The sequence below is a fragment of the Pogonomyrmex barbatus genome, unplaced genomic scaffold (assembly GCF_055798465.1).
Source record: "Pogonomyrmex barbatus isolate J1 unplaced genomic scaffold, ASM5579846v1 scaffold1, whole genome shotgun sequence".
Taxonomy (NCBI): Eukaryota; Metazoa; Arthropoda; class Insecta; order Hymenoptera; family Formicidae; genus Pogonomyrmex; species Pogonomyrmex barbatus.
Window position 1 is genome coordinate 5,080,260 of NW_028297098.1, and position 25,848 is coordinate 5,106,107.

General features: G+C 37.6%; 2 protein-coding genes across 9 annotated transcripts; one reads left to right on the plus strand and one right to left on the minus strand.

Moving 5' to 3' along the window:
- The first annotated feature begins 18 nt into the window (after positions 1 to 18).
- RhoBTB (Rho-related BTB domain containing) lies at positions 19 to 21,481 on the plus strand. 8 transcript variants are annotated; one of them, XM_011647231.3, is made up of 15 exons: positions 19 to 160; positions 10,475 to 10,843; positions 11,223 to 11,326; positions 11,389 to 11,586; positions 12,470 to 12,677; positions 12,873 to 13,115; positions 13,195 to 13,280; positions 13,700 to 13,826; positions 13,913 to 14,047; positions 14,511 to 14,534; positions 15,248 to 15,401; positions 15,497 to 15,627; positions 15,846 to 16,088; positions 16,203 to 16,351; positions 16,874 to 21,481. In XM_011647231.3, the coding sequence occupies exons 2-15, from the start codon at positions 10,664 to 10,666 to the stop codon at positions 17,112 to 17,114; spliced, it is 2,223 nt and encodes a 740-aa protein (XP_011645533.1). In that variant the 5' UTR covers positions 19 to 160; positions 10,475 to 10,663; the 3' UTR covers positions 17,115 to 21,481. The 8 variants fall into 8 exon arrangements, with proteins under 8 accessions (XP_011645533.1, XP_011645531.1, XP_011645534.1 ...); XM_011647229.3 differs by having other exon boundaries at positions 114 to 253; XM_011647232.2 differs by lacking the exon at positions 19 to 160 and adding an exon at positions 2,702 to 2,847.
- Positions 21,482 to 22,461: 980 nt separating this feature from the next.
- NHP2 (NHP2 ribonucleoprotein) lies at positions 22,462 to 25,437 on the minus strand. Its single transcript, XM_011647224.3, has 4 exons — positions 25,277 to 25,437; positions 24,857 to 25,038; positions 24,628 to 24,700; positions 22,462 to 24,477 (listed from the first exon to the last, which is right to left on the minus strand). Exons 2-4 carry the CDS (start codon positions 24,999 to 25,001, stop codon positions 24,246 to 24,248), a joined length of 450 nt encoding a protein of 149 aa, XP_011645526.2. The 5' UTR covers positions 25,002 to 25,038; positions 25,277 to 25,437; the 3' UTR covers positions 22,462 to 24,245.
- Between the last annotated feature and the right edge of the window lie 411 nt (positions 25,438 to 25,848).

Below are 25,848 nucleotides of genomic sequence, written 5' to 3' on the forward strand. Positions count from 1 at the left end.
GGCGCCGTTTCCCGTGTTGCGATTTCAGTTGCGGCCGAACAGTCAAGTCAGAGGGAATTTCGCGCTTCGGTCGACTTGGCGAGAGGAGCGACTGTGCTACGTGGGAGGACGCACGTTGCTGCATTTGATTGCTCCGAAGCGTGTTTGTCGCTGCTTATTGGTACGTGCAAGCAGGACACGCGATCGCCATTATACGCACGTTTGAGTAATTTCGCGTATTAGATTTCCTGCCGGTGAGACCCCGCTGCGTTACGTAAGTATTGTTGCCGCGTCGTTGATGAACGAAAGTTGAGTCAATTAATTAATCGGCCAGATACACTCGCGGTGCACCGCGTGTATTCGCGACGGATCGAAGAACCATTAATTTCACACTAACTCCGGCGAACTCCTCAAGTTCTCAAGTTGCATTCACAAAAAACATATATCTATCAAACATCCGTTCAGTACAGTAAAACTTTGTTTGTTAAAAAAATTGGAATTTTGATAATTCCGGAGATAATCTTGAAATGGAATAATTTATGTAAAAAAGAAATACATCCAATTAAAAATGAAAAGAGAAGACAAAGATTTAAAAATCAGCTGTCTTCAACTGATCTACAGCTTCAATGTTTGCTTTTTTTTATTTGTCATTTTATTTAAAGACAGTAGATAATACTTGATGATTTAAAAATAGATATCTTTATATTGAAAATAAGGAAAAAACATGATTAAAATCTATGAAAGCTATTAATTAACTTAGAAGAAATAGCTTTTGAATCAGAGAAGCTTAAATTAATTTTAAATTTCAAACAAACACTGCTTATAAGAATATAGGCAGCAATAGGAAACTGGTTTTTACTGCGGCAATTGAAGATATGATAAATTTACGATGCGCAACCGTTGATCCACGTCGACAGCTCGATGATCAATGCAATTCGCCTTTATTCGAGCGCGATCGTACGTGTGTCAACGGAGCGATGCACGTGATCACAATTGCAGTTGATCTCATCCAGGTCGATAAACATTGGTTTCCTCGCAATCAATTGGAGTTTGCGGAGGTTGCGAAGTTTAACGTGGCGCTTTTACGCGCATCTCTGTTCAATTGCTGAAACCCCATAAAAGCTTTTCATTGTCTCGCTATTACATACGCGAACGTGACACTGTAACAATTAACAGTGACGCGACGGTGAATGGTGGTGAGTCGTACACACAGTTACAGCCCTGTCGCACAGTGCGGCGGCAAAGTGGATTGATTTTTCGCCCCCTGACGTCACAACGGATCCAGCATGCGCATGATGGTTAAATACGGTGCCGATATCGGTACCGACGCACATTGCCTGCCAAATGAGAGATAAAGTTTGTTACTTCATGACTAGTTATTTTATAATGACCTATTTTACCGCTTATAAGCAGCAAATTATTTTCACTGCCAAAGAGAATTTCACCAGTGTTATAATACAATATAACAATTATTATTACAATAATACTATTGGATTTTATCACTTAAAAAATAAATAGGATAATTTTTATTTTTATTTAATACATGAATTAATGTGTATATGTAGATACATAAATAAAATTAAATTTTAAACACGTATTTTTTACACTTTTGTTATAATCATTGTAAAGAAATATTACGTAACTAATTTATGTCAATTAGCGTCAAATTGTAATTATTATCTGATATTGTGCAAATCATATTAATGTTAATTGACAATTAAACAATTAAATTTTATTTCAATTTATTAAGGTTAACATCGAAATTGGAGAAGCAGGAGTGATTATAATCGACAATAAGCTAGCTTATTGCTCTATTCGGACTCGATGAGGTTGTTCGGAGTTTCATTCAGCAAATTCCATTGATGATGATCAAACCCTTTAAGTGTTGCTAACAGCTATTGACATCGATAAGTAATAGTTATACAATGGTTATACCAGAGAAGGGAGGGTAAGGTCTGACATACGTGAAACAAATAGTAGAACAAATAATACCTCAATATGAGTGTATAATCGCGGTCATAAATATATTTTTTCTTTATTAAGAAGATATTAGTCTACCATTAGCATACAGCAAAATGGAATTAATTATCGCGCATCTTTAAAAAATTTGGAGTACGTTGTCGCCAGATGATTTTAAATGAGAATCTGTTTGAAGATGATATTTTCTTAGAGATAGATTCACTTATAAAAGTCGAAATCGATATGTCGCGAGAAAAGAATGTAGTCGAAGGAACGAGAGCAGCGAGTCGCGAAACATGTTTATGAGTAGAAAATAACATCAAGATCACGGGTAGGGAGGAGACAGGGAGGAGAAAGCGAACGAGAGGGACGGTGGTATCACGGGGTATAGTTGTGGTTCGGATACGCGGGGGAGCGTCGGGGTCACGGTGGGTTCATTCAGCGATGTGCAGTTGGCCGGGTGCCGTCTGACCCGTCTCGTCAGTCGTCGTTGCTGCTTCTATCTCTCTTTCTCTATCTCCTTCTTCTCGTTCCCTCTCTGGGCTTCATCCGCCGGCGCGTTGGAAACGCGCGTTCTCCCTACCCTTATCCTACCCCAACCCGTTGTATATACCTTCTCATCGTCGCCGACGCTCCTGCCACTGAGGCAACCCCGAGCGCACGTCCGTCGACGACGGCGATTTCCCTTTGCTTCACCTCCACCACGTTTCGCGGTTGCTCGCGGTGGTGTACCTCCGCGCACGGCACACGTGTGTCGACATGACGGCAGCGCGACGTTCGACCATCCTCGTCGTCCACCTGGCCGAGCCTCAGCGGCAACGCGCGGTGGCGGCAGTGTCAGCTTCAGCCTCAGCGGCGGTGGCGGCGGCGGCGGCGGCTTCGATCGGCCGACGGTTCTCGTAAGCGGAGGTGGGTCGTAAGCGGAGCGATTTCGCTCGAGCGGTCAGTCGTTGACAGGTGGTGCGCAGTTCTACTCGGTTCACGCTCGAACGTGCGTTTCTCCGATGCGTACGTGCTCTCTCCGCGGGGAGAGATACGTGCGCGTCGATCCACGAGCGCTAATCGGCGCCCTTGTGAGTTAGCCATCCGAGGGTAGGGGGGACAGAGAAACAAATTGACCGAGCGGAAGAGAGAGAGAGAGAGAGAGAGAGAGAGAGAGAGAGAGAGAGAGAGAGAGAGAGAGCGAGAGAGAGAGAGGGAGAAGGAGGATCATAGAAGGGTGGATGCGCGAGACACGAGTAAAGGGACGTCCGATTCAGCAAACGGGGATTTCCGATCGCGCGACCGTCCTCTCGGAAGCTCTTATCGCGGAGAACGTTGGAGAACGCGGGCGCGGGGGGAAGAAAGAACTATCCCGTGACGGAACGGTATCGTTGAGAAATCGGCAAATTTTTCCGCCGATCGGGATACGATCGAGCGTTAATTCAGGGGCAGATCGGAGCGAAGGTCCAACGTGGAGCGCGGTTTCGGTTTGAAGAGAGTGTGTTCTTTCCTTCCTCGTCTCGGTGGAATGCCCCTCCTCGAACGCCCGCCCTGCCAGGACGTCAGCTGGAACTTGCGTGGAATGTCCTGGTTGCGCGATGTGCCGCCGCTGCAGCTTCTAGTCCGTCGCCGCGCTCCGACAGACGACAGCGGCTGCAGACGGGAGGAACGGAGGAGCGGCGATCGTTAGACTTTTACCCATCATTGTTACACCGCGATTCGCGACGTGGTGCAATCTACCTTTGTCCACCCTACACGGAGGAAAGGGTGGCCTTCTGCCCTTCTGTCCTGATAAAGGAGACATCCGTTCGAGTACACCCCACCGTCAACAGGCGCGAGAGTGCACGCGGGTAATAATTTCTTGAGTGCGACTGAATTCGATCTTCTCTTTTCATCTTTCTCCTTTTATCGCTGTCCCTCTTCTCGGCTACGCAGTCAGTCTACATAGATATACGTAGATATATATATATATATATATATATATATATATATATATATATATATATATACACATTCTATGCTCTTTGCTCGCGCGAAGGAACGTGCCTCGTTAAACTCGTCGCGTGTAACATCCATCAATCAGAGTGAACGGCCAGCATACATCTGTCATCGAAAAAAGAGAGAGAAAGAGAAAGATAGGAAGAAGAGGAAAAGATCTCGGGTCTTGGACTACTTCGCGTTGTACGATTTTCGCAATTTTCTAACATCATTTCGCGGGGGACCATTGTGAGTGTGTACGTCGTGAGAAAGACGTCAGCAAGAAAAAAGATGTTTAATGTAAACTGATCTCGCGCAAAGTTCAGATCCGTGCTTTGGCTGAATGACAAAGTTGTAAGTCAACGTCGACGGCGTTGTTTCCATTCCAGTCATATTCACGAGTCGGAGAGACGGTCGTTCTCTCGATGACGACCCTCCCGTGATATTCCCGAGTATTTTCAACGAGACGTAGATATTAGGAAAAAAGAAACATCCACAATAAAATTTAGATGTTCGATTGAGCATCGCTGCGTTCGGTATGCTTTATCGTCGCGTGGTCGTTGACTATTATTCCACCTATTTATCTCTAACTTCTCTCTTTCTCTCTTCAGCTCTATCTGTCCATCTCGCTTTTAACTTATATAAGAGAGCACTGTCTGCAATGCGAGTGCGAACGTCCCCGCCGCGATGCAGAGACGAGCCTCGAACTCGCGGTACCCTGGCCTTGCGATGTTAATGTTGCTAAAAATGTTTAGGATTCTTAAGGTCGCGGCGTGAAAATCGATTCAACATAGACGTTACACGTATCCGCACGTGTTACGGGCAGAGTATACACATATGTCATCGTTATCATATGTCATGTGCATATACATCACTCGATTGTACACATCATTCGATCAGGCGAGTTACTACCTCCACTCGCTCCAATCGCGAGTGCGGCCAATGTATTTCTCGTTCTCATCGTAATAATCTTGTTATTACCGCAATAGCTCTATTGTACCTGTTTTTCCTCGTCGCCACGATCATTTTTCCTCAAGCGACGCAATTCCGTGTACCTCCCCGCAATTGGTCACGCCGATGATACATGGAAACGATTATGCTCCGAGTAACCATTCGCGAGGACGCGCAAAGTACCAATGAAGATCGGAACTCGACCATCGACCCACAGCCGCGCGGCATAGTTAAAAATTGATTTATGCCCTCTCGCATCGAACATTGTACGAGACGCGCCGTGTCGCTCGGCGCGTTGCGGTACGTCATGATCATTTGCCCTAACGACCGCGCCGATTGTTACGTGTATCGCGATTTAAGCGGCGCGTGCCAATGCCGTTTGCGATCCTATCGCTCGCGTCTCGAGACGAGCTCGAACGGTCTCGCAGCTCCTCCGTCGAAATGATGTCGAAGTGACGGGACCAGAGATAAGGGCGTCGGAAACGCGTGACAGAATCTACGTATCTACGATCGACAGGTACACGTGATACGCGACACGCTACGGATTTCCGGCGGAACGTGACTCCGATGTGAGTTTCGGTGACAGGCATCGCGACGGAGGGCTGGCAGAAGGAACACCGCGTACACCGTCGCAGATTCAGCCGCTGAAAGAGGTCGGCAATAAGAACACCGTTTACCTAATTAATGCGGCCGACGGACGGACGCGGCCGGCTCGTTGACCCCGCGTGCAATTCTTGGACTTGGACCGTCCTTCGGCCGGATTGATTTACACGCCGCTCGGCGAAACGGCGCGGCGCGGCGCGGCGCGACGACGCGACAGCTCGATAGCGAAGAAGGCAAGCGAGGTAACGAGATAAAATGAACAAGGAGAATGGAAGAAAGCGGAGGGTAGTGCGCCGACCCGCAGCTACCCGCCTACTCGATTTTTTCCCATTACACTTGCCGACGGCGGCGGCCCGGTCCTCTCTTCTACTCGCTCGCGGTTGACCTCCCTGCGACCCGTTTCTGCAATGCGTCAGCAACGGCTTCTAGCAACGCCGCCGCCGCTGGCGCGGTATCTACAGTCCGTTCCCGCACGTTCTACATCCGTTCTCCTCTCCTCTCGCGACTAGTCGACTAAAATGCGGGCACATCAGGCGTCATATATACCTCTACGTTCGCGCTGAATCGCGTTTTCCATTATACAGAGATACTTCCGGAAGGAACGTACGTAGAAATATCACAATAAGTAATCGTAAAAAGGTGGGAGATAAAAGGGAAATAATTAACAACTGTTAAAATTGTACACACTACGAGCTTTAACAGATATTATGATATAACATTGATATGTTTGATATTTAATATTATTTAAATGGTAAAATTCTCTATTGCGCGCAAGAAATTATTATTATTATTATTTACACAATTATTAACACAAATTATTAACACAAAGGGATATTTGAAAAGGGATTTCACGAACCCGTTAAATTTGCTATTCGTTGCGAATCTACGAAAATACACAGCAATGTTATTAGGATTTGACTATTTAAAGCGGACTAATAGTCGTTTCTGCTATGTATATCGATGACGTCAGGACGATATTTCTCTAACTAAATACGCTCTTGTAAATGCACATATATAGGATAGTGAAATAGAAACTAAAATCAATTTAAAACCTTGGAAATAGCTCGTCTGACGTGTCATTGATTAAAGTTTCAGAATACACAAAAATACATAATCACATTAAGGGCTAATTAGCTATATATGTTACATTGATTATACATTAATTTCTTTGTGTTTTACAACAAAAGACAGCAAATAAATCTCGTAAAATGTTTTTTTATAAAATTGTAGCTTTATTTCAAATTACTTTGTGTAATTCTGCTAGCATATTTTAAAGAAAAAAGCGGAAAAAAGAAAATATTAATAAATATTACAAAATACTTTTTTAAAATTGTAACGCTACTTTAGGTTATTTGGAGTGCCTCCGCTTATTCTTAAAAAATTTGTGAAAAATTTAGATGTCATTTAGTTTAGATTTATTACTGCATAATTGACGTAATTACATTAATTATTTCATTGGTTATTAATAATAGCAATTTCATTGCTATAGACTATAGACTATTGACTACTGACTATTTCATTGCTTATCACAATAGTAATCTTTGCATGAAAAATAAATGAGTTTCTTTCAATTAATAAAGTACAATAACAACAAAATTATTATTAAATTGATGAAAAAATTTATGAAATTTAGATGTTTTAAATTCTGAAATTAATTCTGAAATTAGAAAGATGCGACAACAGGATGCTTGTTCAAATATCGTATAATTGATAATAAGTGTTATATGTTAATTAATTTTCTAAATTGAGATGGTATTTTAGGACATCAATTGAGAATTAAATATTTTTAGCTATTATCAAATATATACTATAATATATTATTGTTTTTTTAATAACAACGGTTGCGATATTTGATCGAAAAAAGCAAAATTTATTATAATTTATATTGTTGAAAACACTAAGGAAAGACATACAATTTATAATTAGTTTAAAAAAAATTGTAGCATTTGTCGTTTTTTAATTCTTAATTTGTTAATAAATGTAATTTTTACTTTCTATCACGTTCAAATTTAATTTGCTTTAATTTGCTTTTGTTTTGAACAAATCGTTTTATTTCCTCTTTGAGCCAAACGCTTTTGTTTTAGACAAAGCGTTCATTTCAATTATTGCCTGTCGCAATTTTATGGTGCGTAGCATAGCAGAAAATACGAAAACAACTTAACGTCATATTGCTAAAGATCGATGGAGTCCTGCTAAAAGTTGATGACGACTTTTGCTGCTTCTGTACTGACGTAAACTATCTGTATATTAGCTTGCTTTGTCGTACACGTAATAACTGTATTACACGCTTGATTTATTACATATTGCTTGGAACACGATTGTACTAATTTGTTCACATAAATTATATCGCGTTTGCAAGCGTGTCAAAAAGCTGCGGGACACAATGACGAAAGGTATTGCATTTAAACATTTCCTTAGGGAATCAGCACGTGTCATTTCTTAGAATACATTTACTCTTGCAATACAGAAACTCTTCTTGGTATGACGTTTGGTAATTTTAAAAAATTAAAGCCAGTTTTAGCTTGGAAGATTGGCTATTTACGACTCATAATAGATCAAAAGAACTGAGCTATCTATAGCATCTATAGCATATGCGCGATGATTGCTGCATAATATCTTAGCCTCGTCACCAATTTGAACCGAGATACAACTCTCGCGTATCGCGCAGCGGATCACACAAAATTACAGCAATAACGATCCAGTTGAGAAGAAAACATCATTCGACGGGATTTTAAAATGTTGTTCCATTGCGGCGGATTACGCGGTCGTCATCTATTTACCGATTCAGCGTCGTTAACGTTCAATAGGACGCGATAAGAGAAACGATTATATTTGCAGATTATATGATATCTAAAAATACGAGGTCAGATTGACACGCGAAGAGCCAGATTGTACTAATTATCTACCACCCTTAGCGATCAATAATTTTACATATGAAGCTCTTTATCGATGCGATCGGTCGGACACGGAACGGGCGGATATACATATTCCATTTCCAATTCATTTTTAATCGAGATGTATGATGTAGCCGATTCGTTGAATGAATGGAGAGCGGACACTTGCCACAAATTCCATTTCGTGAAAGTAGGTCTCGTCCAAAGACACTTCCCGGAAAGCGTCAGCGAAACAGGCGGACTATTGAGCGACGAGCCTTTCGAGTTTCGCATCGTGACTCAGTGAATATTACGTTTTGCATATCTCGAGTAGTTGTCATCTAGTATTATCGACATATTTCCTCTAGACGCACAGTATCGTAACAAGCGGATATTATAACATTATACTCTGTTGTATGCAGCGAGCGTTACCTTGGGATGCGTTTGACATGAAAGTCGCGGGGAAACTAATTCAAGTTTTCTTACTATGCGCCTTTACCTATTTCGCACGACAAGATTAAATCTGGAGTTGTGTTGATTGCGAACAGACTATAGATTGTCGGTGGCGACAAATGAAATAAAGTTTAACTTTGATTACTTATAATAAAACGTTATATTCGCTATTCAACTTTATTTTCAAGGATATTTGTAGTTTAGAAAATGGCGTGTTGTAAATTGTTGCAAATTTTTGTGGAGGAAAATCGTTTCGGGAGAAAAACATCTCGAAAAGATTTAAATTTATATTACAGCTATGTTGTTTAAATTTTAACAATAAAAGTGTATATAACATCTAATTGCGAAATTTAATATAAATTTTTATATAGAGAAAACATTTGGATTTTAATAGAAAATAAAAATTGAGTTTATCAATAATAGAACTCAATTCTTTAATATCGGGAAAATCGAACGATGTTTAATAATTAAATATGACTTTATCTAACGTTGATGAATATTTAAATAATATATGCGTATATAACTGTCTGTGGGAGTCTTGTTGCTTCCAAGCATCTTTAAATATGCTGCAGCATATTCCGATGGTTCATCCATATAACATCGATATAACATTCATATGAATCTATAAAATTGAATGTAACGATGAACAGACAACTTCTTTTGTACAGAAATTAGAGTTACGAAGTAAAAGCCGACGAGATGTTGAATGGAAATTCATAAAAGGGGGTTTAAATATAGCGTGCAGGTACCGAGAATGAAGTTCACCGAGCGGCGAGGATTTTGAGAATGAATTAGGCAGAGGAATGCTATATCTGTGCATACAGGATTAAGGCAATATGGAAATTGAGATTAAGATCGCGAAGCTTCGATTCTAAATATAGATGAAAACCCTTTTCTAAAATTAAATCACATTCAAATATATATACACATAGTAGCTACCCTAATACGTATTTAGAAACGACCTAATGTTTCAGATTTTTATCCTGCTGTGCTTAAAATACGTTTGCCAATACGTACAACTATCCTTTTTCTGAATACATTGCAATCATGCAATCTTCATAATTTGTCAAAATTATCGTTTTATTTTGCTATGATGAATGACGGCATCCATCCAGTCGTAAATTATTTTCGGCACGAATATAATTTTCTTCTCCACTTTTCTTGTTTTCGATTGTCCTAAAATATGATTGAAGAGGTCAAGGAGATTTGAGAAGGAAAGAATGTTAAAATATAATTATTAATCTAAGTTATAATCTGCTCATAGTAATTACGATTTGCTATGCCAATGCAAAAAGTTAAGTAAACTTATTTATTCCAGAGGGGGTGGATATAAATCTTTGAATACTTCATATAGCAAACGCAAAAGAGAGTATTTAACGTGAAGTATATAGAGTAGATATAGAGTATATATGTACGTATATACCAAAAGTATGTATATACTTACAATCACGACATTGTGCAACAAACAACTATGAAAAGCACGACGTAACATTTACATGTCCTCGTTCGGAGGCTAAGTGTCCACTTAAGAGCTTTATTGTCGTGACTTTGCTTTCGAAGAACGAGCGTCCTTCTCGATATACATGTTACATTATGGAAGATTGAGATATTATCGGGACTATTGCAAGTGGAAAAGACTATCGAGTGAGCAAACATCGCGTCTGCCGCACACTGACGCATCGCTTCCGTGTTTTTAGTTTTAGCACATATCCTATCGACGGCGAGGTCGAGGACGTCGTGTTCGGATCCGGTTGTCGGATGTGGTGCACGCACTTGGCGGCTACGGAGACGTCAGCGGTAGTATCATCTGTGTCGGAGACAGCGGAGAACTCGAGCGATCTGGCAGGTGAGAGGGCATATTGCATGAGCAGGGGAGACTGCCGGTGATGGACAATGAGCAACCGCACCAGGAACTGGTCAAGTGTGTGGTCGTGGGTGATACGGCAGTCGGAAAGACCAGACTGATCTGTGCCAGGGCCTGCAACAAGCACGTGTCACTGTCACAACTCCTGACCACTCACGTGCCCACGGTCTGGGCGATCGACCAGTATCGGATCTACAAGGATGTGAGTCCGCATATGACGGATTATGGTCCCTTCCCGTGCTCCTTCTCAATCTCACTTAAGGACACGTTTGATGCAATTATTGCTCGAATTTAAATCGAAGTTATGTGTAATCAGTGATAGTATAAATTTAAGATTTTATATAATATAATTAGACGCGAATTTATATATTATAATTATTATTATTATATATACGCGATTTTATATATTATAGTTAGTACGCGAAATAGTTTAATGAAAATCGATGAAAATTTCAAAGTGTTACAAGGTAATTCTTTCTATTCGGATTTGAGATAAAAGCATATTTATATTTTTATCAAATTATTTGTATATTATAGTTATTATAGTTATAATAAATAATATAGAATATGATATGTATCAGGTATTGGAGCGATCTTGGGAGGTAGTAGATAATGTGAACGTGTCTTTACGTCTCTGGGACACATTTGGCGATCACGAGAAAGATCGACGTTTCGCGTACGGCAGGTAAGACTGTCACTAAGCGGAATTTTTACGCGAATCGATATTAATTGGAAGGGTTGTACTAGGTCTGACGTTGTGTTACTATGTTTCTCCATAACCAACCCCGTTTCCTTGCGAAACTGCAAGGTAATGTGGTACCCCGAGATAAGGAGGTTCTGCCCGCAGACACCGGTCCTATTGGTCGGATGCAAAAACGATCTACGATACATGTACCGGGACGAAACTTATCTCAGTTACTTCCGCGATCGCAGTCCTTTTGTAAGGTAAATTATTTTCTTTAAAAAATTAATTAAGAAAAAAGTATTTAAAAAATTGAAAAAATTTAATGGATATTCTTTTTGTAAAATTCAATTCAAAAAACTTAGAAAATGTCAATTTCTTCAAAATTTCAAAACTTCAAAATCTTTGATTTTTAAATTTAAAAAATTTTTTAATTTTATAGTTTTGTGTTTTTAAATTTTTTTTTGTTTTTTTTTCTAAATATAATATGGAATTGTGAAAAATGTAATGCAACGATGTATTTAATTTTTATCTTGACTAATTTTCATATTTGACTAATCTTTAATCTTATAAAATAGATATTAATAAAGTCGAGTGTTCTAAAATACATAAAAAAAGATTTTTTCAAAAAACCACACATATTTAGTTATTTTCATTGATCACGACTTTTTTTAGTCACGAATGAAATTCATGTATAGCTATATCCAATTTTTTTTTAGCTATTTCGTGTGAAACTCATTCACTCGCATCGGTGCTTCTTCAACGGTAATCAATTTACTGAAGTGTATCGTAGTATTGATTCTTTTAGTTCCCGTGAGCTTCTTCGAGCTTCTTTTACCGACAAAAAATATTCATCACGATCAGTTTATACCGCAGCAAATTTCATAACGGCGCTGGTTAATCGATTGCAAAGCTTAAAATTCCTTGAGTAATCGAGTCGAGTCAAAATTAATTGAACCTTGACACACATTATTCCCTCAAGAGGAAGCCAGAAAGTTTTTTGTAACTTTTAATAAATCCTCCTCTTTACACAGCTATGGTCGGGAGGACTTTATTGTTTTTCAATTTCATCTTTTTTATTAGTAATATCTTGACGATAACGATTACATCTTAAATATAATTTACTTCAGTTGTGATTATTTACAGGGCTACGAGAAAGAGCGATTTGGTGATGCCGGATCAGGCACGGGCGGTAGCGCGAGAACTTGGTGTGTGTTATTACGAGACAAGCGTTTTCACTTATTACGGTGTAAACGAGGTGTTCGAGAATTCGATACGTGCCGCCTTGATTGCACGCCGTCAGCAGCGTTTCTGGATGACGAATTTGAAAAGGGTGCAAAGACCTTTGTTACAGGTAACAAAAAATGTTGCGATAAATTTAGCTTCCAGTACAGAGATGAAGAGATGTTTTACTTATTATTTCGGAATAAGATATAAAATTAAGATTTGATAAAGAATTATTTGAAAAGAATTCACAGATGTTTAATCGAGAACATCATTTGTATTATTTTCTATGCAAATGATAATAGACTATGATTTTACTTGACAGGCGCCATTCTGCCCACCGAAACCAGTACCACCGAAGGTATGCCTGGCTGCGAGTACCTATGAGGAGAATATGAAAAGTCTATGGACGAAGCCAGTTCACACGGATGTCACTCTGGTAACGAGTAATTGCACGTTCCTGGCTCATCGGTGCTTGCTCGCCGCTGCCTCGCCGGCGTTCCACCGGCTGTTCTCGATGGAACTCGCCCAGGAACTGACCCCACGCAGCTCTAGCGAGTCCAGCATGGTATATGCCAGCTCTATCAGGTTCGGAGGTAGTAACAGGATAACACAATAACACATGTTTCCCTTATTGTCTCGTCAAGGTGAGCACTTTCGGCGAGGCCACCGTCGGTGACTTCAACGACGATACCGAGTGCCTAATTCGTATCGATCAAAGCAAACCCGCAAAGTGAGTTAATGCTTCCTCGTATGTTTATTCTTGCGTCAATTAACCCTTTATTTGGCAAGCCGCAATCAACACGTGACAAAACATGTTTAATCTTGCGGCAGGCGTTGCTAACTAACATGCTAACGTGCGCATTAAATGTCGCTTGAGCTTGATGACTAACAGAAGGGCAGGCGATTGAAACGCTTCGATCATGCATAACTCTAACATAGTGACATCGCTTGAAAATACTATTGCCAAATAAAGAGTTAGATGCAGCCCCCCTTAGCATTTGCACGGTCTTTAAATATCGGCACATTCGACTTACGTAGCGACGGAACAGAGTTTGCAATATTTCTTTAATAAAAAAAAAAAAAAAGTTTGTATACTTCATCTCGTTCAGCGAAGATGAGTCTCGTACAAACCGGTCACGTACGTTGCAGAGTCTGGGAACAACTTAAGCGACGATCGAGTTTTCAAGTACTGCCGACGATGGATAATCAGAGGAAGAGCAACGGCGCGACGAGGGAGCTGAATCATCCTGCCTTCCAAAATATTCGTATATGTATGGTGAGAGATATTGATCGTTGCTCCCGCATCACGTGAGATTTCGCACGAGGAATCGTCCTGTCGTTAATCTCGAACACACTTTACAGACTGAGAATGCGAACGGAGTGCAGCAACCTATGACCGTGATCACGCTGTCGAAGCTGATCACGCCGCAGGCGATGCAGCAGTGCTTGCAATTCATTTACACGGGCAGCTTGGACAAACGGTATCACGATCTACAAGTACGTTGGGTCGGTAGAAATTATCATAAGAGAAAAGGTACATTCGAGAATGTAAGAAGACATCCTTGTTTATCTCCCGTGAGAAGTAAAACGCGCGTAAAATAAAAGCGAACGGAAGAAGCAGGTATAATCCCGGGTGAACTGAACAATGAGGAGCGATCTAGCCCGCAGGCTTACGACAGATAAGATAAGATAAAGACTCGATCGAATAAATATCGATTTTCAGCTTGATTGCCCTTGCGGTCGCGCAAGCTGTGTTGTTTCTAAAATAATTATGCAGCGATATATTTACGTTACGTCAGTTATGTAATTTGAGAAATACCAGCCGACCAGTCGGCTGTATTTTCGACGTTTCGCGTTTGATAAGAGACACGTTGTGTACTTGTATAATCTCTTAAGAGCGTGAGCTAAAATCGTAACTGTTGCAGAATATACAGTAACTAACGCGGCTCTATTCTTTCAGACAGCTCCTATCGGGCTTCTACTGGTTAGTACAAAGCGAAATGCGTTTGGAAATTTGGCAGTCGCATTAATACATACGTACACGTTACATGCGCACGCACGCACGCACATAGTAGCCTCATCTAGCTGATCTGTTTCGACTTCAAAGATTTAATAGCGTGATCATATCATCATACGAGCATGCGTCTTTCTAACTACGAGTTTTCAAACTCGACATATTTCCGAGAATTAAAATGCTAAAAAAATTAACCAAATGCTAAAAGAGTAATTATTTGTTAACACACATTAATATCAGAAAGCTAAGAGGCTGTTGAAGTCTGCCAGAATTGTTTACGTAGACGCGTATTAACAGTCTTCTGCAGAGATCTATTTAATGTCGTGCAATTTAACGGCTAACTACATCAATCTTCGGCATTTAGGTCATGCTCATTAAGCTTATAGTAAACGAATCATCGCTACCGTAGTATCGTGCGACCATCGACATCATCGAGCGGGAAGATCCTCGAGGACGACCTCGATCGATTATGGGAGGAGGGGGGGGGAGGGAATCGTGCATGGATACGCTTCCAATTGTTCTCACCGACATTCTAGATTCATTGCCTAGTAGGAGGTCCTTTAGCGACCCGGAACCGATCTCAGATCTCGTGTCTTTCTTTCTTTTTTTAATCGATTTCATTCTACGTCGATGAAAGTCGCGATGGTGCATCGGCATGATGTCGCGGTTACTCTTGCCCGCAGGAGATCAGACAGGCGGCCGAATTCCTCGAGCTACCGCAATTACTCATGGTGCTCGGTAGCATACAGACGCGGGAGCAGTTTGTCAATAGCGATCTCAATAACCGATACAAGCAGGTAGTTAGACAACGATTGGAGGATATCTGCCTGGAGCAAGGTGGGTGCTGTTCAAAACAAGTGAAAAATTATCATGATGTTGAACGAGCTTCCGACTAAAAAATATAATATATTTAATATATTATAATGCTCTAGGTCTCTTTGCCGATGTAATGTTCGAGTTGGACGACGGCAGCGTACCGGCCCACAAAGCGATTCTCACTGCCCGATGCGACGTGATGAAAGCCATGTTCTCTGGCGATTTTCGCGAAAGCAGCGCAAAAGTCGTAAGTACACTCTATAAAATATTAAACAACTTTAATTGATCGTTAATGTTATAATTGATTCAACGTGAATATTTATATTATAAAATTAGCCTAGAAGTGCCTTGAACAAATTAAGTATAATGCGATCGATCAGAAGTAATTAATAAAAATAATTAATTAATAAAAAAATTAATAAAGTAATTAATTAATAAAATTGCATTTCGCGATTGCAACGACAGATAGTCTTTCCTGGGGTACGGGAGTACACATTCCACAAGTTGCTCTGCTATCTTTACACGGACGAAGTGCCGGCGATCTCCTCGGCCAGATGCCTGAACCTATTGGAACTAGCCAACAGACTCTGTCTTCAACGATTGGTGAACCTAGTCGAGAGCAGAGTGATCGAGGATCTTGAGCGGCTTTCGCAAAACGAGGGGAACGACGCCGTCGAAAACTGCCTGAGGCTGTTGGAGCCGTGCAAGGTTGGTTCGTTCACGCATTTATATCAATCAATTAAGACGCGTTTATATCGAGCAATTAAGACGCGATAATACGGCGGTAACGGTGCCCGTTTAACGCTTACTTACGATTTCCAGCTACACAATGCCGATCAGCTGGCCGATTGGTGCATGAATCATCTTTGTGTTAACTACAATAAGCTGTGCAAAATGTCGCCTCGCAGCGTGCGACTGTTACATCCGGAGAACCAGGAGTATTTAAATGAGCACCGATGGCCGCCGGTCTGGTACGTACGAAGACATAATTCTTCTTATTCTTTGATTTTAAAGAAACCTAAAGAGTTGTTCTCATGTAAATTTTTTTACAATACATGTTATTCGCCCTATTAACTTCATTATTTTTATGTAAATAAATGATCTTTGTCTACTTCAATAACGATTATCGATAAAAATTTAACACAAGAAATATCAAAAAGTTGTTTCCAATCAAGTCATTTCTATTTTCTAAATTAATATCTTTCTGTTGAAAACTATATTTTTAAAAAAGAATTTTCGAATATTTGAATGTTTTCTAATTTGTCATAAATTGCTCTCTTTATCCTGCTGGGATATTAAAATAAAAGCATTTTTAAATCATATTTAAATACTAGAAAAAAATATTAAAAAATATTAAAAATATTAATAATTAAAAAAATATTAAAATATTAATAAAAATAAAGACGGTCAAAAATAGCCACTTGGCACTTCTAGTATTCAAGATCGCTCTCGTTTAATCTCCAATTTTGACAATTGCGATTTGTTTTTAACAGGTATCTGAAAGACTATGATTACTATCAAAAGTGTTTAGCGGAACAGGCCCGTGAGAATAAGCCGACATTGAAGCGGAATCGCAACCAGTCCGGCTGTCTGTGTTTTTCGGGCTCGAATAAAACCAGGCGGGAGGGTAACACCGGGAACGGTGGTGGCACAAAGTCGACGACGTCGAGCGAAACTCCTGCAGATCGGCCGCTCTTCGACGCCTCCACCGAGTCCGGCGAGCAAGCCGTATGACAGGAGTCAAGCGGCCTCAGCCGCTCCGTCAGATTCATCCTGGTCCTACCCGTGCTCATGGTCTTCATATGCACTATTTTTACCATTTTGATACTGCTACAGATTTATACTTAAGCGGACCGCAAGACACCAAAGAGATCACGCGTAAATGCACGTAAATACACACACGTAAATATATATAATAAACAAACACATATACATATATATGCATATGAGCAAATGCGAGACACACATGTATACATACATACATACATACACAGACACACATACATACGCAAAACACGCAGATACCGATGATCACGCGACGAAAGCCGACTTAGAATTAGCTAGAAGATGCAATCGATTTTAGCTCGTCGTGGTCGAGTCTTGAGTCCTATTCCCTATCTCGTATGTGATTTCCCTTTTTTCTAACTGGAGCCGTTCTCCACGTCGTGCATTTTTGAGAGCCCGCCAATCACCGGGTTATCGCGAGCGTCCGCGAATTTTTCGTACGCAAACTCGCAGATCTTTGCGACGCAACTCACATACTTTTACCTTGCGCAAGTAAAACGAGAACTGTATGTTTCGAGGAGAGACTTTATACTTTCTCTACGCGCGTTGATATTCCCAGAGTGTATACATTCAGAGACAAGATTGTGTGGATGCTGATGCAAATAAAGATCAAATCACTTTCGTTTACTTCGTATTTTTTCTTATTAAAATAACGATTGGTGCGAATTACATATCCATAAACAATCGTTTCACGTATATCACAAACGTCTTAAAGAAATGGCAATCTATAAGAAATAGGAAAGCGAAACTGAGTAGACAACGTATTATTTTTGGTCATATTGAAAAAGAAATACACACACACACACACACACACACACACACACACACACACACACACACACACACACACACACACACACACACATGTAACGATTAAAATCGTCGACTATTCCTATTCTACTTTAGTCATAGAATTTTAAGCATACTTCCATATGAAAAATATAAAATCATATCAAGATGCTAGATGAAGGATATGAATAATGGATATGAAGAGAGTCTAGTTAAAGTAGCTACATAGGATTGCTTAGAATTAATGAAATCACGTTGTATATGATAAATCTGTATATGTGCGTACGTTTGCCGATGTTTGACGTTTTTCCACTTCTGCAAAACGGGGTCGTTGGTTAAACGGGAAGATCAATGATAGGTCTGACCATCCACTCATCGTTGTCCCTGATTGTATGTTGTCAACAGTGATTTTTGTAAATGTCATAACATCTTGCATCATGCGAATATCGCCGCCTTCGCCGATGCAATTCGCAATTTTCGCGGTTTTATTGTTGGAGGATTACGTATCTAGCATCGATCGCGTATGATTGTCCCGTTTCGGCATAATTCTCTTCACAAATCGGTGATTATCGTGACAATCGTTCGCGATCTACGATCGATTGTAGTGATTATTATGCGTACATGTATTTCAAGAGCGAAACGTAGAGGGAAAGTATTGAATTATTATGGGTTTCACATGGAGAAACGCAACGTGCGTTTAAAAGGAACGGGACGCATGGCATGCGTAACATAGTCATCCTATCGTCGATGTGTTAGACTGAAGAAATGAGCAATAGCTTTAGTCAGTAGCGCAGCTAATAAGCGGTATCGTGAAATACAGCGGATCAGCCAAAGTCGATCACTTTTCACATTTCGATCTGTTATCGCTGTCTGTTAATACTGTTAATAGGACAGAGAACAGTCGGACAATCGGCGCCTCACGACAATCAGTGGCAATTAGCCAAACTGCTGTCTCGTGTCATAAAACGGAGAGGACGTGATAGACTTTGGAAAGATTGATCGATTTTCCGCTATTTTATGGTACAACAGTGTTGGGCATTTACGGATATACTTAGATAAAACAATACATTTTGAGGTGCATTGGCCGTTTGAGGAATATTCTTTTGTGGTTACACAACTAAAGTTTTCAGTAAGAAGACTTATCAGTAATAATAATCTCTAATTGTGCGTTACCATTCTGTTTACAATAGCTTTCGTTCGAGCAATATAAAACACAAGTAGCAAACTTGTAAATTAATAAAATTGAGCTTTAAAAGGAAATAGAAAAATATAAATTGGCCATTTTTAAAAATCTGTTGCACGAGAAAATGTTACACTTTATTTAGGAATAAATATATCGCTGAGTCGGAAGTGAATAAAAACTTTCTCTAAATAGAGACTCACGAATACAAACGGTCAATAACCACGATGGCCAGTAAGCGTAAGGACTTACACTCTCTCCACATATAGAATACTTAAACTGTCACCTTATAGGTAGAGCAATTGAATTAATATAAAGAGAATGAAAGACATGGATTATTTCTTATACCTAAATGTAGTCTGAAAGTCATTGCAAAGTTGTCTAGAAGACGTCTTAATTTACCGTGACGTTATTTAGACGCCTTTCGAACATTCGTCTCTCGGACATTCGTGTTGTCTGAGCGATAGCTTAGTTACACGTAAAGTGATAGTTTAGATATTCTGCGCCGTGATTACATCATCATTGTTTACTCGAAGACGCCCAAGACTGGTATGTAGTTAAGAGATACGCGACACGAGATGCCGTACCGTGTAAGTTTGTGCAAATTTGTACTCTTTACGAAGAACATACGACGATAAGTTCTGCCTCTCCTTCATTCCAGCCGTAAAAGTCTGCGATAAAAATCGCTATGTTCTTTCCTTTCATAGAATTTATCTGAGTAACTTGAGTGAATTTAAATAAAACTTTTTCTCTTTGCAATAGCGATTTACAATTGTATTAGATTGTTGTGATCCATTTATTTTCGCGAAGAGAGGGAACTGATCAACGCCAAATATCGCGACAGCTGTATTAACATATCGATTATGATAATGAGTTTCTGTTGCGATGACGCTATTATCATTGTCATCGCGGCAGTGATGAGATTTATCATATAGATAACGAAAGAGAGAAAAAGAGAGAGAGAGAGAAAGAGAGAGAGAGAGAGAGAGAGAGAGAGAGAGAGAGAGAGAGAGAGAGAGAGAGACAGAGAGAAGGGAGAGAAGAGAGAGAAATAATTATATTTATAAAAGACGAAATGTATCTAATTTTTTAGAAATTTAGATAAGGCAAAGCTTCCTATTTTCTCGTCCACGAAAAACACGTTTCGGCCGGGAATGTTTTATCTGAGATTTATTTTATATTTATCTTATTTTTTCTTTTTTTTACAATTTTATTACGACATTATTGAAGCACGAAATATCAAATTGAGATAATGTATAAATGTATAAATGTATAAACATCTATCTCAAGTAAAGTTTGATTCTGATTTAATTTCATTGTGCAAGCGATATATTAAATAATGAAATGATAAATCGAAAGAGAAAGAGAAATTTGGATTTCTTTGCATACTTTTCAGGGAGTAACTTATAAAACTGATTCTTGCGCACATTCGAAAGAAATGTAATATTGCCCGGCTGTAACGATCGGATATTAGCATAATATTAACAATAAACAATATTAACAATTAGTCGTAACATTAAGTCGTAACATTTAGTCGTAACATGTAATTGTTAAGGTAATTGGTGTTAAGGTATTAACATTAATAATTTGATACTCGTTAGCTCTGATTATTTTGCATAATCATCCTCGTACTTTTCAAACGACTCGCTATCGTGAAACATGGTAAATTATAAAAAATTAGGTCAAATTTGCAAAAGAAAGTAGGTGAAACAAGAGATGGGACGATGAACAAACGAAGAGGGAAAGAGGCTTAGGGCTATTATGCACACAAATGAATTAGAAATGAAAATGATTCTTTTCTGAAAAATGTGGAAAAAAGCGAATATTTTTCTTTCCAATTCATTTCGATTCATGATAATTTTCCGAAAGCGTTTTGTCGCTGATACACGCATTCGCAACAAGTTACGCTACTGCCTGATAACTCCTGAATAACGGAATTACATTTAAGCGAGGAGAGACGTGGAAAAGAGAAAGCACTTCCAGCGTAATCGGATACGAGACGCGGTGCATGTCTGTCCCAGCGAGGATGAGAATAACGTCCCACTTGTACGCTACGTCAATTTCGATGTCAATGTTGTCCTCTTCGTCGCTCATGTATATATAATATATCTAGCCATAAGTGTGTATATTTTATACTGAAACTGGATAAAACAGGAGGCGAGTAGAATTAAGAGCGGTCATATTAATAAACGAGTCGAAAAAAAAACCAAAGAATTCGCGTGCGATTTTCTCGCGAGCGAGAGAGTGACAGTGGAACAATTATTTCCTCGACGTTATCGAAGCAATATGAGAGACGAGACAGACTAATATAATAAGTCACATTTAATACATAATGCTTTACTAATTATTTTTTTTTGTTTGTTCTTTCCCCTCCAACATCGCTTCAATGACGTCATGGACATGAAAATTATGAGAATAATATCTAGACATTGTTGTATGTCGAACGAATGAGTTGAATAATGTAAAAAGTATCATGCAATTTATTTATTTACACATTCGATTATTCCATTTTTTAAGGACTGACACGTTTTTCAAATCATTCAAATCTTTCAAATTGTTCAAACAGGAATCTCAACTTATATTGTGTCTGAGTTATTTATTTTTTTGTGATGTGAAATTAATTTTAAAATAAAAGACCTGTGAAATTAATTTTAAAATAAAAGACCTGTTGGAAATTACGTTATATCGGGAAAAAGGTCAACAACGCGAATTTTTAAATCTGTTAGAGTATTATTCATTAGAATTGCGGCTATAAAAACAATGTTACTTCGTTGAAATGAATTTTCAACAGAGAAAAATCGAATCTGAATCTCTTTTAAGCAGCATCTTACAGACATATTTTTGTTAAATTTGTTCACTCATTTTTAGTTACATGTTAATTCACGTCTGCTTTTTAATTCATTGTCTTTGCATTCGTCTTTATGTCGAGCAATGTTTATAATATTTTTAAATTTTAATTTTAGATTTGTATAAACCAACAATTTAAAATTATCGTGCACTTTCTTATCGTCATAATAAGCGATATATTTTTCTAATAGCGATAAATGAAGCTTTATCATACTATAATATTTAATATCTGTTATCAAATGTTTCATTTCCATAAATTTGCATCATTTGCTTTCAATGATTGCTGATCATATAGAAAATATTATTTATCTGTGATATTTCGCTTTTGCATCATTAAAAAGAATGCGATTCATTCCAATTTAATTAGAAACACTGGCAAGATTCATTCCAATTTAATTAGAAACACTGGCTTCTTGATCTCATGACAGACGAATCCTCTGTATGCTATTAAGAGACTGTTCTAAATAACAACCATAAATATGCATAGCTAAAAATGGTATATTTTCTTTCTTATTTCTTCTTTTCATGATTTGTATAATGCATATATAATTTTTTTTCTTATAACATTTTATAGCTTTCTCTTCTTATAAAGTATAAAGCCTTTAATAAGAAAAATTTTATATGGAAAATATTTGGTTGTCCAAACAAATGAACTTAAAATATAAAATTAAACATGATTAATCTATTTTAATATTATCAAACGTGAAAATATAATTTACAAATGTACGAATATTGTATATATATGTACGAATATCAAAGTGTTTATTCATTTCTCGCTCAAAACTATTTCTGAAAGAATTGCTTAAAATTTTAGCGGTTTCATAAACATAAAATACATAAAATATTTCTAACATATTTATACTTTGATTCCGAATTCTTTTTTCCGTATATTTTATACACTCGTTTTTCTTATTGCATCAATTATAGTTAACTTGTAATTTACTTGTAATTTAGATCGCAATGTGTTCTATAATTATGTATATGATTTTGCATTCGCAATCAAATAGTACATGCAGGTCCAAAGAAAGAACATAGGTTTTTATAGCTGTCGATGTAACAAGGACAAGTAATATTAGCTATTAAATATGACTTATCCTGTAATCGTAATTTAGTTCAGCGATGTCCTAAGATGTACAAGAACACGAGAGACGTAGTTCAAAAAGGATCGGCCGACAATCCACATTGATTAATTTCGCACTTCTCTAATCGATCGAACCGATCACGATAATTTCTGCGTTTCGGTTCAATCTGTACTCGTGAATGCGAATCGTCGTTCTACGCTCATCTACCTTGAGGAGTGATAATAGCTTTTCATAATATGTAATATGTATGTGTGTGTGTGTGTGTGTGTGTGTATGTGTGTGTGTGTGGTGTGTGTACACATATTGCATATACATACATTATATACACATATACACATACACATGTATGTATGTATGTATATACATACATACATATATATATATATATATACAGTATACATCACGTACACACATATATCCACACACATACAATATCACGCACTATTTTGCGTATGGACGTGATAAATATTTAGCAGATACGACTATATTATTTGTACGAATAATCTCATTCAAGGCACGGGATGTTCTTCCGCATCATTCATGAATAAATAAATTTATTTACAATATGCCGTTAAGAATATTTTACCAGACATACTTTTACATGGTTTTAATTACATCTTAATTGTAAAATTTTATTTTCTTTTTTAAATATACTCTTTTATTAAACAATTACAGAATATATCTGTTATTTTTGAATGTAAACATTTTCTACACTTTTCAAAAATTTTTTATTTTACAATATTTTTATATTACTAAGAAATTCTAAATATATTACCACCGACGAGGTATTATTAAAGACAGTTGGTCTTACAGGAGTTAGCGTGACTGCTAAGCGGGCCCAGAGATATTGAAGAACAATATTATATCATTTTGACTATACTAAGACTAACAAAGGAAGGATAACATTTATTGATTACTATTATTATGACGGATTTAATTTTAAATTAATAGTAAAAGATTATTAATTTAAAGTTAATTGTTGAACTGTCTTAAGAGATATAATTATTAAATGTCACGGGTGTTTTTTTCTTTTTTAAATGCTACAAAGTATCGATATATTTAAAATAAAAAATTTATTTACAGAAAGACATTTTATATATTGTATAATTTCAATATATAAAATTTGACCTAAATTATAAAAATGAAAAACAATATATCAAGTTTAATGTCTAAATGTGAAAATTACAAAGGCGACGAAAGGTTTGATATTGCAATTTTAACTTCATCATACAATTCTTTATATTCAGGATGTTCCTTTATAAGTACCATGAGACTTCCACGCTTCATGCCCATTGCCGCACCGAGATCCATTCTGGATGGCGTAAAACAATAAGGAATATTTTTATCTTCACACACAATTGGTAAATGGCACATGATATCTACAGGATATACATCTCCAGCAAAGATGACCAAGCTAAAATGAGAAAAAGACAAAATAAAAAACATTTATATTAAAAGCTTATTCTTCTTAATTTCTTTTTATTTTTTTTCTCTGCAATATAAAAAATTCAACTAAATCCAAACCTAATATCTTATAATCTAATATTCTATTGAAAGAACCTACCCTATTTCTCCTTTACGCAAATGCTTTTGAACATCTTTTAGTCCATTTCTTGTATATGTTTTATGCTTAGACGCTACAAAATAGAAAATTAATTTGCATACAATTCAATGCAACATTTCTTAACAAATATATGTAACTTTATACACATAACTTTATATAAAAAAATTATGAAATATTATTTCATACAAAATATTATTAAATAATAGTAATAGTAATGTGAATAGCTCACCTTTTCTTATACATTTATAAATTCTTTTTACTAATTTCTTTGGTGCCATTGGCTTTGCAATAGCACTTACGAAACGAAGTTTATTTTCATAAGAAACTTCAGGACAGATGTTCTCCTCCTTTACTATAGTCATATCAACCTCCATTTTAATGTATTTATTTAAAGGACTGTACTCGATGGCGCTAAACAAAAAGAAAAAGTATTTAGAGTTAACGAAATCTTTTATCTGTAAATATCATTAAACTTACTATATATATATATATATATATATATATATATATATAGTGTGGTGTGTGTGTGTGTAATTTTTTTGCACACATATGCAACGTTTATAACCTAACACACTTTACACGTGTACATGCAAAAAACTTTTATCTATCAATCATTGGTATTAATATCTTCTTATATTTATTAGATTACCAGAAAGTTAGCTAATATCGTATCCTAATTTTCAATTTTCCGAGAATTTTGCGAGACGATTCCTTTTCCGAATTTTGCTTTATAATTTGGACAAATGTGGATTACTCCCGCATTTTATAAACTACTACGAATAATGGCTGCATTCAGTAGACAAAAGTTCCGTGAGCATTCAATGATTCTTTATTATGATTGGTTTCTAGAATTATATCTAGCGAAGAACTAGGCAAGAACCAATAGCTGCGTTCAATAGAAAAAGCAGCTTTGCAACTGTGTAAAAATCTTTGATATAATTGATTTTTGTTTTTTATTTCGTTCCTCACGGATCTAAATAAATCAATCATATTAAAGAATTTTATATAGTTGCAAAGTTGCTTTTTCTGCTGAGGACTTTCATCACCCTCTGATTAAGTTAATCGGCTAGTTGTTCCATTGGAATTAACCAATCGCAATTTGTCTACAAATTTAACAACAAATCAATCGACGATCATAATGACAAATCATAACAACAATCAATTTTTTTGAACATTTTTAAACATTCTTATGTTATATAAACATAATGTGATAAAATTTTT

Bases quoted from the DNA above. Each gene is read 5' to 3' on its own strand.
- RhoBTB (XM_011647231.3), top strand. From the start codon at position 10,664: ATGGACAATGAGCAACCGCACCAGGAACTGGTCAAGTGTGTGGTCGTG. The intron at 10,844-11,222 runs GTGAGTCCGCAT...GATATGTATCAG, and splicing joins AGTATCGGATCTACAAGGAT to GTATTGGAGCGATCTTGGGA. The intron at 13,116-13,194 runs GTATATGCCAGC...TGTCTCGTCAAG, and splicing joins GCTCTAGCGAGTCCAGCATG to GTGAGCACTTTCGGCGAGGC.
- NHP2 (XM_011647224.3), bottom strand. From the start codon at position 25,001: ATGGAGGTTGATATGACTATAGTAAAGGAGGAGAACATCTGTCCTGAA. The intron at 24,701-24,856 runs GTGAGCTATTCA...TCTATTTTGTAG, and splicing joins TTATAAATGTATAAGAAAAG to CGTCTAAGCATAAAACATAT. The intron at 24,478-24,627 runs GTAGGTTCTTTC...TTCTCATTTTAG, and splicing joins TTGCGTAAAGGAGAAATAGG to CTTGGTCATCTTTGCTGGAG.